This window comes from Rana temporaria, chromosome 9 (genome assembly GCF_905171775.1).
Source record: "Rana temporaria chromosome 9, aRanTem1.1, whole genome shotgun sequence".
NCBI lineage: Eukaryota > Metazoa > Chordata > Amphibia > Anura > Ranidae > Rana > Rana temporaria.
This window is the reverse complement of record NC_053497.1, coordinates 169748334-169761184: the sequence shown is the minus strand read 5'-3', so window position 1 is coordinate 169761184 and position 12851 is coordinate 169748334. Positions and strand designations below refer to the sequence as shown.

Here is a 12851-nt window from a genome sequence, read left to right as displayed (position 1 = left end):
GTGGGCTATGCAATGCAAAAGTCTGTGTTGGCTCTAAACATATCCCACATAAAAATACAGATTTGCATACTTTTTACATTTTTCTTTACGCCATTTGTTCAGTAAATAGATATACAGTGGGTATAGAAAAGAATCACCCCCCCCCCCCTTTAAGATAATCATATTTTGGTGCGTTGCAACCTAAAATGAAGACAGACACCGTTTTTGTTTTATCCAGCTGTATTTACTGTATTTTTGACTTATAATATCCAAGTGAAAGATATGACACCAGCATGCCAGAAATGTGTTTTTTTTTTCTATTCAAAAACAGAATCAGTTTTTTTCTTGGAAGTTTAACCACTTAAGCCCCGGACCATTTTGTTGCTAAATGCCCAGGCCAGGTTTTGCGATTTGGCACTGCGCCGCTTTAACAGACAATTGCGCGGTCGTGCGACGTGGCTCCCAAACAAAATTGGCGTCCTTTTTTCCCCACAAATAGAGCTTTTTTTTGGGTGGTATTTGATCACCTCTGCGGTTTTTATTTTTTGCGCTATAAACAAAAATAGAGCGACAATTTTGGAAAAAATGCAATATTTTTTACTTTTTGCTATAATAAATATCCCCCAAAAACCTATATAAAAAAAAATGTTCCCTCAGTTTAGGCAGATACGTATTCTTCTACCTATTTTTGGTTAAAAAAAATCGCAATAAGCGTTTATCGATTGGTTTGCGCAAAATTTATAGCGTTTACAAAATAGGGGATAGTTTTATTGCATTTTTATTAATTATTTTTTTTTACTACTAATGGCGGCGATCAGCGATTTTTTTCGTGACTGCGACATTATGGCGGACACTTCGGACAATTTTGACACATTTTTGGGACCATTGTCATTTTCACAGCAAAAAATGCATTTAAATTGCATTGTTTATTGTGAAAATGACAGTTGCAGTTTGGGAGTTAACCACAGGGGGCGCTGTAGGAGTTAGGGTTCACCTAGTGTGTGTTTACAACTGTAGGGGGGTGTGGCTGTAGGACTGACGTCATCGATTGTGTCTCCCTATAAAAGGGATCACTCGATCGATGCAGCCGCCACAGTGAAGCACGGGGAAGCCGTGTTTACATACGGCTCTCCCCGTTCTTCAGCTCCAGGGAGCGATCGCGACGGAGCGGCTAGAAACGAATAGCCGCGCCCTCGTCCCGGATCGCTCCCCGCGGGTTACTGACCACCGCATGTACCGGGGGGGGGGTCCCGATCGGACCCCCGACCCGCGGAAAGGCGGGGAAGTACCTGTACGCCCATATGCCTGTACGTGCCATTCTGTGGACGTATATGTACATGCGGCGGTCGGCAACCGGTTAAAGCCTATTTACACTTTAATACCTCTATTAACACCTTGATTTTTCTTTTGACTCCAATGTATATTGCCAAAATTTCAGAGAAACAAAAATTCCCAATTCTGTTAATCACTAATCATAAAGTTCATTCAGTTTATCATAATCTGAACTATGAAAAGTCCCCTCCAACCACAAGCATGCACATCTTTGGCCCTGTACACAAGTCCGAACATGTCTGCTGAAACTGGTACGCGGACCAGTTTCAGCAGACATGTTCGGTCGTCCGTACAGCCGAGCGGACAGGATTCCAGCGTACATTTGCCCGCCAGACCGTTTTCGAGCGGACAAATGTTTCTAAACATGTTTAGAAACATGCCCGCTGGAATCCTGTCCGTCGGACATGTTCGGTCGTCTGTACAGACTTACCATACATGTCCGAGCGGCCGCCATCCCTCGCATGCGTCGAATGACTTTGACGCATGCGTGGAAGCATTGAACTGCCAGGGCCGCGCACGTCGCCGCGTCATCGTCGCGGCCTCGTCACCGCGTATCGTGTACGCGCGGATTTCTGTATGATGGTGTGTTTGCCCGTCTGTACGAGGCCTTTGTAGAAAGAAATCAGATAGATTCTATATGAATCCTGTACTGTGTAGCCCACTCTCTCTCTCTCTGCTTCCTACTTCACCAATCACATTCAAGCTTCCAAGGCAGGTTGGTTCTGATCAATGTCAATGAGAAAGCTAATTTTTCAAGGGGCCCCCTGTATAATTCAAATCCACATAAGCCTCATACACACGATCGGACTTCCATCTGACTTTTCCGTGGATTTTGCTCCGAATGGGCGTTGGCCGTGAACTTGGTATGCATACACACGTCAGGACTTTTTCAGCCAACTTTCACCAAACCAAGTGGTCTTTCAGCTCTTTACCGCCACCCTTTGGGCAACTTATGCTATTGTTGCCTGATCTTTAGCATTGTTTCTGAGCATGTGTGTTTGTACTTTGCACTTAAAGTGGAGTTCCACCCAAAAATGGAACTTCCACTTTTTGGAATCCCCCCCCTCCGATGTCACATTTGACACCTTTCAGGGAGAAGGGGGAAGCAGATACCTTGTCTAATACAGGTATTTGCTCCCACTTCCTGGCATAGATCACCGCCGATGACCTACATCATGTCTGGCGCCTACACTGTCCTCCCTCACTGTTTTCTGGGAAACACACAGGTCCCAGAAGACAGCAGGGACCAGTGAGGACACGCAGCGCGACTTGCGCATGTGCAAGTAGGGAACCAGGAAGCAAAGCATCAAGGCTTCACTTCCTGATTCCCTCACCGAGGATGGTGGCGGGGGCAGCGGAGATCTGAGTGATTGATCGGCTTCAGCTGCCGACATCGCGGGCACCCTGAACAGCTAAGTGTCCATTTATTAATAGTCAGCAGCTGCAGTATTTGTATGCTGGCTTTTAATATTTTTTTTTTTTTTAGGCGGACCTCCTCTTTAAGTCTGATGGATTTGTGTACACACGATCGGATTATGCTCCATCGGACATTTGTTGTCGGAAAGTTTGTCTGTTTTCACAGCGAACATTTGTCTGATGAAAAAGTGAAAACATTTGTCCGATGGAGCGTACACACTGTCGGATTGTCCGATCAAACAAGTCCGTTGGACATTTGTTGTCAAAAAGTCAGATCGTGTGTATGGGCCTTTAGTTTAGAATAACTTTCTGAAAAAAAAAATGTCATATTACACATATATCCACTTAAGAAAAAACAACAGGTCCTTGTCAGACTGCGTACTCACTGAGGTCGAGATGCTGAGGGCGGCTCACCGTTGTGACCCGGCGCACTCCGTCCTCTGGAGTTGAGACAGGGGAAGAAGGCACCAGGAGGCACCGGCGCCAGCGAGGTACTTGACAGGTAGTAGGTGCTGGGCTGAAGACTGGGCCGGGGGCCCCTGCTGGTGATGGATGGTAGAGCAGGCAGCCTTGGTAACACAGAGCAGGCTGTAGAGCCTGTAGCTTTGGTAACACAGAGCATGTGCAGAGCAGGCAGCTTTGGTAGCACAGAGCAGGCAGCTTTGGTAACACTGAGCAGGTTTCTGGGGGTGAGACTGGAAGCAGGTCCGGGTTGCAAGCCAGGGTTCAAGGGCAGGAGACCAAAGACGAGCCAGAGGTCAGGGGTTGGAGAAGACAGCGTATCCAGGAACAAAAGCCAAGGTCAGGTTCGGAGGGAAAGCAGAGTCGTGCGGAAGTCCGGGTCGGTGATTCAGGTACAGTGGCAGAGAGTCCAAGCACAAGCTGAAGACAAACCAGCAACCCGTCATGAGACAGGAGCTGGTTTAAATAGGCCGGTCAGGCCTCTGATTGGTTCCGGGGGGGTGCGCACCCGTGCACGTGCCGCCAGACTGCGCATGCGCGCGCCTTTCCCGCACGGGTACGCGCCGGAGCACGGCTCTACCGTGCATGTGCGGCATTCGGTGACTGGCAGAGCTGGTTCCCCGACAGTCCTTTTGATAGGCCATCCCCCACGCATATTTGCCTTCCCCGCTGCCTTAAGCCTCGTACACACGATCAGTCCATCCGATGAAGCTGACTGATGGTCCGTCGCGCCCACACACCATCGGTTAAATAACCGATCGTGTCAGAACGCAGTGACATAAAACACAACAACGTGCTGAAAAAAATAAAGTTCAATGCTTCCAAGCATGCGTCGACTTGATTCTGAGCATGCGTGGATTTTTAACCGATGGTCGTGCCTACTAACGATCGGTTTTGACCTATCAGTTGGGAATCCATCGGTTAAATTTAAAGCAAGTTGGCTTTTTTTTAACTGATGGTTAAATAACCTATGGGGCCCACACACGATCGGTTTTTTACCGATGAAAACGGTCCATCAGACTGTTGTCCTCTGGTTAAACTATCATGTGTACGAGGCCTTATTGCACTGCCAGAGCCCAAGTTTATTTTAATACATTTGAGCATAATCTTTATTCTCCTATTTTGTATATTTTATTTTTTTGGTTTGCTCCAATGACTTATATTTTTCTCTTTGACTTTAGCTCTTGAGATGGCCAATACAAATTTCTCTGCCCTTCAGTTTGTCCTCTTAGGATTCTCAGATTTCCCTCAAATAAGGATATATCTGTTTTTTATGTTCTTCATCATGTACCTCATAACCCTCATAGGAAATGTGATCATCCTTACCTGCATTATGTATGACCAGGCTCTCCACTCCCCTATGTACTTTTTCTTGAGCAACCTTTCGTTGGTCGATATCTGTTTCACCTCCAGCACGATCCCCACCCTTCTCTCCACTCTGATCTCTGAAAATAGGTCCCTCAGCTTCCTTTCTTGTATTAGCCAGATGTTTTCCTTCATCTCTTTTGGAAATCTGGAGAACAACATCTTGGCCATCATGGCGTACGATCGTTACGTGGCCATCTGCAGCCCGCTGAGATACACTTCGAAGATGAAGAACACTTCCTGCATTTTGTTGGTAGCCATTTCGTGGATAGCTGCGTGTTCTCATTCTCTTCTTCACACCCTTATGTTGACTACTCTTCGATACGTTGGGCTGAAGAAGGTATACCACTTCTTCTGTGAAATCTCCCAGGTCTTGTCTGTTGCAGATTCAGATGCGTCTTTAAATTTCTCCCTCATCGTCACAGAGGGGGCGGTGTCTGTTGGCATTCCGTTCGTATGTATTATACTATCCTATGGATTTATCTTGGTGGCCCTCTACCAGCTTCATTCAACTAATGGGAGTCAGAAAGCATTCTCCACCTGCTCTTCTCATCTGACGACTGTTTGCCTGTTCTATGGGACAATTATTTCTGTTTATTTTCGGCCTTCTGGTGGCTCTGTTGGAGTTGGAGAAAGAGCTGCTACCTTAGGGTACACTTTACTGACACCAATGCTGAATCCAATTATTTATGGCTTGAGAAATGAAGCAATGAAGAAAGCTATGGGTAAAGCTTTTTAACTACTTCCCGACCGCCGCATGTATATGTACGTCCACAGAATGGCACGTACAGGCAAATGGGCGTACATGTACGTCCTTGCCTTCTAGCGGGTGGGGGGTCCGATCGGGACCCCCCCCGCTACATGCGGCGGTCGGATTCCCGCGTGGCGAGCGATCCGGGACGACGGCGCGGCTATTCGTTTATAGCCGCTCCGTCGCGATCGCTCCCCGGAGCTGAAGAACGGGGAGAGCCGTATGTAAACACGGCTTCCCCGTGCTTCACTATGGCGCTGCATCGATCGAGTGATCCCTTATATAGGGAGACTCGATCGATGACGTCAGTCCTACAGCCACACCCCCCTACAGTTGTAAACACACACTAGGTGAACATTAAATCCTACAGCGCCCCCTGTGGTTAACTCCCAAACTGCAACTGTCATTTTCACAATAAACAATGCAATTTAAATGCATTTTTTGCTGTAAAAATGACAATGGTCCCAAAAATGTGTCAAAATTGTCCGCCATAATGTCGCAGTCACGAAAAAAATTCGCTGATCGCCGCCATTAGTAGTAAAAAAAAATTTTTTTTATAAAAATGCAATAAAACTATCCCCTATTTTGTAAACGCTATAAATTTAGCGCAAACCAATCGATAAACGCCTATTGTGATTTTTTTTTACCAAAAATAGGTAGAAGAATACGTATCGGCCTAAACTGAGGAAAAAAAAAATTTATATATGTTTTTGGGGGATATTTATTATAGCAAAAAGTAAAAAATATTGTTTTTTTTTTCAAAATTGTCGCTCTATTTTTGGTTATAGCGCAAAAAATAAAAACCGCAGAGGTGATCAAATACCACCAAAAGAAAGCTCTATTTGTGGGGAAAAAAGGACGCCAATTTTGTTTGGGAGCCACGTCGCACGACCGCGCAATTGTCTGTTAAAGCGACGCAGTGCCGAATCGCAAAACCTGGCCTGGGCATTTAGCTGCCTAAAGGTCCCGGGCTTAAGTGGTTAATAAACTATTGGCCAGATTCAGGTAGGGCGGCGCAAGTGTGGGCGGGCGCAGCATATCGTATTTACGCTACGCCGCCGCAATTTAGAGAGGCAAGTGCTGTATTCACAAAGCACTTGCATCCTAAGTTACAGCGGCGTAGCGTAAATGGGCCGGCGTAAGCGCGCGTAATTCAAATGATGAACAGGGGGGCGTGTTTTATGTTTATGTTAATAACTAGTGACCCAACGTGATTGACGTTTTTAACGAACGGCACATGCGCCATTCGTGGACATATCCCAGTGTGCATTGCTCCAAAGTACGCCGCAAGAACGTATTGGTTTCGACGTGAACGTAAATTACGTCCAGCCCCATTCACGGACGACTTACGCAAACAACGTAAAATTTTCAAATTTCGACGCAGGAACGACAGCCATACTTAACATTGGCTAGGCCAGCTATTTGTTCGACTAACTTTACGCCAGAAAAAGCCTTACGTAAACAACGTAAAAAAATGCGCCGGACCCACGTACGTTTCTGAATCGGTGTATCTAGTCATTTGCATATTCTACGTCAAACTCAACGGAAGCGCCACCTAGCGGCCAGCGTAAATATTGCACCCTAAGATACGACGGCGTAGGAGACTTACGCCGCTCGTATCTTAGCCTAATTTAAGCGTATCTGGTTTCCAGAATACGCTTAAATTTACGACGGCGTAGATTCAGAGTTACGACGGCGTATCTACTGATACGCCGGCGTAACTCTTTGTGAATCTGGCTATATAACAATAGGTGCATTTATACAGTTTTGCCGCGTACACACGATTGGAATTTCCGATGAAAAAAGTAAGATGGACTTTTTTCATTGGAAATTCAAATTGTGTGTGGGTCGGTGTTTAGAAATAGAACATTTTTTTTTTTTACGATGAAAAAAAAAAACGATAGGATATTCCTATCGTCTGTGTGAAACTTTGACGGAGAAAAAAACATGCATTGCTCAGAATCAAGTCGACGCATGCTCGGAAGCATTGAACTTCATTTTTTCTTGGAATTTGGTCTATGCAAGACAGCTTGAACGGAATTCCGACTAAAAATTCCTTCGGATTTTAGGCCATCGGAAATTCAGATCATGTGTACGGGGCATAACGCGATAACATAAATCCTTGTTACCAACATTCTAGAAATGAATAATAGGAGGAGAGATCGCTTTTGGCAAAAACAAACCTTTGTGGATTTAATTTAATATTTATTTTTATGACACTTTGGGTAGCCATGTTTCATTTTAAATAGCTTAATTAACCACCTCAATACAGGGCACTTTCACCCGCGTCCTGCCCAGGCCATTTTTTTTAGCTTTCAGCGCTGTCACACTTTGAATGACAATTGCGTGGTTATGCAACACTGTACCTAAATGAAATTTTTATAGTTTTTCCCCCACAAATAGAGCTTTCTTTTAGCGGTATTTGATCACCTCTGCGTTTTTTACTCTTTGCGCTATAAACAAAAGAAGTGACAAGTTTGAAAAAAAACACAATATTTTTTACTTTTTGCTACAATAAATATCCCTTTTTTTTAATGTTTCTTCAGTTTAGGACGATACGTATTCTTCTACATATTTTTGGTTAAAAAAATCGCAATAAGCGTATATTGATTGGTTTGCGCAAAAGTTACAGCGTCTATAAAATATTGGATAGATTTATAGCATTTTTATTATTATTATTTTTTTTACTAGTATTGGCAGAGATCTGTGATTTTTATTGTGACTGTGATATTGCGGCGGACATATCGGACACTTTTGACACTATTTTGGGACCATTCACATTTATACAGCGATCCGTGCTATAAAAATGCATTGATTACTGTATAAATATGACTGGCAGGGAAGGGGTTAACACTAGGGGCGATCAAGGGGTTAAATGTGTATAAAAGAACAAAAGAAACCCTCTAGCGGGACTTTGAAGGCATTAACTCCATCCAATTGAGTATGCAAAAACAGTAAAATGTATCAAAAATATTTATTACAAAATCGTTAAAACATCAATAGGATGTTCCTTCCTCTTCCTTGAGAAGACACTGCATATTCCAATTTGACATAGCAAAGTTAAAAATCACAAAGCAGCCACTAATTACAACACTGTTGTAAAATATACATAGTGAAGCTCAAAGGGGTTAAATGTGTATCCTAGAGGGTGATTCTAACTGTGGGGGGGGGGGACACACCATTGGTCTCCTCTCACCTGACAGGACGTGGACCTGTGCATTACTGGGCAATCGCGGGTGCCCGGCGGACATAGGGGCCGTTGGGCACGTGCATCGGGTTCCCAGTGACGTGGCGGGAACGCGCCCCCTAGTGAACCGGCGAGAACGTCATACGATGCCCGCCCAGAACAAGAGCCGAACCGTCCAGACGTCGGCAAGCAGTTAAAGGGAAAATATTATTTAGTACATTTTTTAAATGTTCAAAACTAAAGAAATCAAATGTTTATTTTCTTTAAATAAAAAATATCTTTCAGGAGGCCCGGGTTACAACTGCTGTTGTAAAAAAAAAAAAAAAAAAAAATATATATATATATATATATATATATATATATATATATATACACACACACATACATACACACACATACAGTAAGTGTACAGACCTCAAAGACAACATTTTATAGCAGAATAAAAAAATCACTTATTTGCAACACTTTATAACAGATTTTTTTTCAAAATTCTCTGGCCCAGATTCACGTAGGGAGCACGTATTTGTTAGCGGGCGTAACGTATCCTATTTACGTTACGCCTCCGCAACTTTGACAGGCAAGTGCAGTATTCACAAAGCAAAGTTGCGGCGGCGTAGCGTAAATAGGCCGGCGTAAGCCCGCCTAATTCAAATATGGAACATGTGGGCGTGTTTTATGTTAATCTACTGTGACCCCACGTAAATTACGCTTTTTACGAACGGCGCATGCGCCGTCCGTGAAAGTATCCCAGTGCGCATGCTCCAAATTAACCCACAAAAAGCCAATGCTTTCGACGTGAACGTAAATGAAGCACAGCCCTATTCGCGAACGACTTACGCAAACGACGTAATCGACGGAAAATTTGACGCTGGCCCGACGTCCATACTTAACATTGGCTGCGCCTCATATAGCAGGGGTAACTTTACGCTGGAAAAAGCCTAACGTAAACGGCGTATATCTGTACTGCATCGGCCGGGCGTACATTCGCGAATAGGCGTATCTAGCTGATTTAAATATTTTAGGCGTAAATCAGCGTACACGCCCCTAGCGGCCAGCGTAAATATGCAGTTAAGATACGACGGCGTAGGAGATTTACGCTGGTCGTATCTTAGAGAAGTTCTGGCGTTTCTGATTCTTTGAATCAGGCGCCAAGATACGACGCCTCACACTCAGAGATACGACGGCGTATCTGGAGATACGCCGTTGTATCTCCAACGTGAATCTGGGCCTCTGTCTTTTTTCATTTGTTTAGCAAAAACTAAGAAACCCAGTGGTGATTAAATGCTAAAAATTTCATTTGGGTACAGTGTTGCATGACTGTGCAATTGTCATTCAAATGGCGACATCTGAATATAAAAATCAGAAAATTGGATTGGGCAAGAAAAGGGTGAAAGTGTCCGGTATTGAAGTGGTTAAAGTGCTAGTCGATATCTTAACAGTGCTGCTCAACCCCATGATTTGACACACCTGCACCCTGAAATGCCTGCCGCTTCTTAAAATGGGGCACTAGTGCTTGGTTCCTGAGAGATCTATCACTAGACCTCAGCAATGTCACTATTGGGGTGCCTAGCCTATGCAAATGCCAACTTTTACCAAATCTATATTTGCATAGGATGTTCAAATGGACTTAAAAGGGGTTGTAAAGGTAAAAGTTTCTTCACCTTAACGCATTCTATGCATTAAGGTGAAAAAACATCCAAGGAATAGCGTTCAGTAGACATAAAAAAAAATGTTTCGTCTTTTTTACATATACCTAGTGCAGAAAGTTCGGACGGGAAACACATTAACCTTCCGATTTATTGTTCGTTCGGCAGAAAATTTCCAAACTTCGGCTCAAAAACGTCCCGACGATTATCGATTTTGTGCCCATTAACTGTTCGAAAAACTAACGAACGACCAAATTTCGGCCGATTTTTCGTATAGTGTATGGCTAGCATTACTTCTGGGGTTTGGATTTGATTCCTCTGTCTGGATTTTCTATCAAAACATATCGGCCAGATAATTAGAGTTTGACCAACTGACCCTAGTATGTCATCAACAGATCAATGACGAATGAATACTTACAGTATGCACTTCATGTTTCTTTTTCTTCTATTTTTTCGGGGGTGGTTGCTTCCATCTGACACATTTGTGATCATGGTATCCCGAGACATCTTCAGCAACGACATTCTTGGTAAATAAAACTTGCCTCTCCATTTATAACCTGATCAATTTTATCTGTAAAATGCTTCATTTTTTTTTTACAATGAAACAACAAAAAAAATCTCTTTGAATTATTTATAATGGGCAAATAAATCAATAATTCAAGGAAAATTGACTACCAAAGGTATGGTACCAATAGGACACACTATCAGTCTTTTAACTTCTTTAGACCCGCGCTATAGCCGAATGACGGCTACAGCGCGGACCTGAAAATCCAACTGGATGTCAATTGACGTCCCCCCCTTTGGGCGTTCCCCGTGCGCGCTCCAGAGCGCGCAGCGGGGAAACTCTGTGTTGGCCGTGTCCCTTGGACACAGCCAATTACAGTTCGCCACGAACGGCCAATCAGAGTGGCCGTTTGCAATGCGATCTGTGCGGCCAATGAGAGATGATCTCATATGTAAACATATGAGATCATCTCTTATTGCTGTTTTACACAGAGACAGCGTCCTGTCTCTGGAGAGGAGACCGATCTGTGTCCCTTGTACATAGGGACATAGATCGGTCACCCCCCCAGTCACCCCCCCCTCCACCTACAGTTAGAACACAATGCAAGGAATACATTTAACCCCTTCCTCACCCCCTAGTGTTAACCCCTTCAATGCCAGTCACATTTATACTGTAATTAGTGCATATTTATAGCACTGATCGCAGTATAAATGTGAATGGCGCCAAAAATTTGTCAAAAGTGTCCGATGTGTCCGCCATAACGTCGCAGTACCAATAAAAATCGCAGATTGCCGCCATTTCTAGTAAAAAAAAAAAAAAAAAAAAAAAAATTCTGTCCCCTATTTTGTAGGCGCTATAACTTTTGCGCAAACCAGTCGCTTATTGCGATTTTTTTTTTTTTTACCAAAAATATGTAGAAGAATACGTATCGGCCTAAACTGAGAAATTTTTTTTTTTTTTTTTTAATTGGGATATTTATTATAGCAACAAGTAAAAAATATTGTATTTTTTTTCAAAATTGTCGCTCTTTTTTGTTTATAGCGCAAAAAATTAAAACCGCACAGGCGATCAAATACCACCAAAAGAAAGCTCTACTTGTGGGGAAAAAAGGACGTCAATTTTGTTTGGGAGCCACGTCGCACGACCGCGCAATTGTTAGTTAAAGCGACGCAGTGCCGAAAGCTGAAATTTCACCTGGGCAGGAGGGGGGTATATGTGCCCAGTAAGCAAGTGGTTAAAAAAAAAAAAACACGCTTACTGATGTAGCAATGTGGACTACAGTTACAAAGTACGGAAATCCTCTGGTGTATTTATGCATTGCATGTCCCTCAGTGACCAGTACTGACTGTTCATGCATCTGCACCACATATCCCAGAGATCTTTGCTACCATCAGAGGGATTGCTGGAAGGAGCTATAAAAGAAGCCAGAGACCCGCCCGTCGCTTTTTTCCTCCTGGCCTGACAAGAGACGGACCTCTCCGTGCAGAGAGAGAGAGAGAGAGGTTGTGGCCTACCACACGGTCTAACATCTGCCTACCCACGCCCGAAAGGGCCTAGCTCCACAGGTTGCCATCGGCATGGGCATCCGCTCCATAGGGCAAGTGGGGGCAAATGACCCCCCCTGGAAAATCAAGAAGGTGTTGAAGAGTCTCGCGTCCGCGGGCTGTCTGAGCAGTCCTGGGCCGGATGTCACACAGGCACAGCGAGCAGAGTGAAGCCGCCTCCCCCTCCAGAGGGAACCCGCTGCCTGTGCCGCGCTGATGGCTGATTTGAAGTACTGAATGGGATGGGGGAGGGGGGGTCCATCTGTGCTGAAGGGGGGTCTGTGCTTAAAGGGGGTCATCTGTGCTGAAGAGGGGGTCTGTGCTGAATGGAGGGGTCTGTGCGGAATGGGGGGGTCCATCTGTGCTGAATGGAGGGGTCTGTGCATAATGGGGGGTCCATCTGTACTGAATGGGGGGGTCTGTGCTGAAGGGGGGTCTGTACATTCTTTAGGCTATATTTATATGGGCATTGAGTGAAGCTGAATTATCTCAAGAGCTATTTCACACTGCCAGCTGGCCGCGTTATCTGTAAAGCGCCGCTAAAAAGCGACATTTTACCATAGTTTTAGCTGCACTATTCGGCTGTTAGCGTTTGAAGAAAGGGTTAAATGCGACTGTATCACCGCTGCCGAAGTGCCCCCCCCCCAGAAAAAATTTCAGCGGA

At 44.4% G+C, this 12851-nt stretch overlaps 1 protein-coding gene across 1 annotated transcript; it reads left to right on the top strand.

The window, feature by feature from the left end:
- Positions 1-4369: 4369 nt before the first annotated feature.
- LOC120914493 (olfactory receptor 1361-like) lies at positions 4370-5323 on the top strand. Its single transcript, XM_040325167.1, has one exon. The coding sequence runs from the start codon at positions 4379-4381 to the stop codon at positions 5291-5293; it is 915 nt and encodes a 304-aa protein (XP_040181101.1). The 5' UTR covers positions 4370-4378; the 3' UTR covers positions 5294-5323.
- The last annotated feature ends 7528 nt before the right edge of the window (positions 5324-12851 follow it).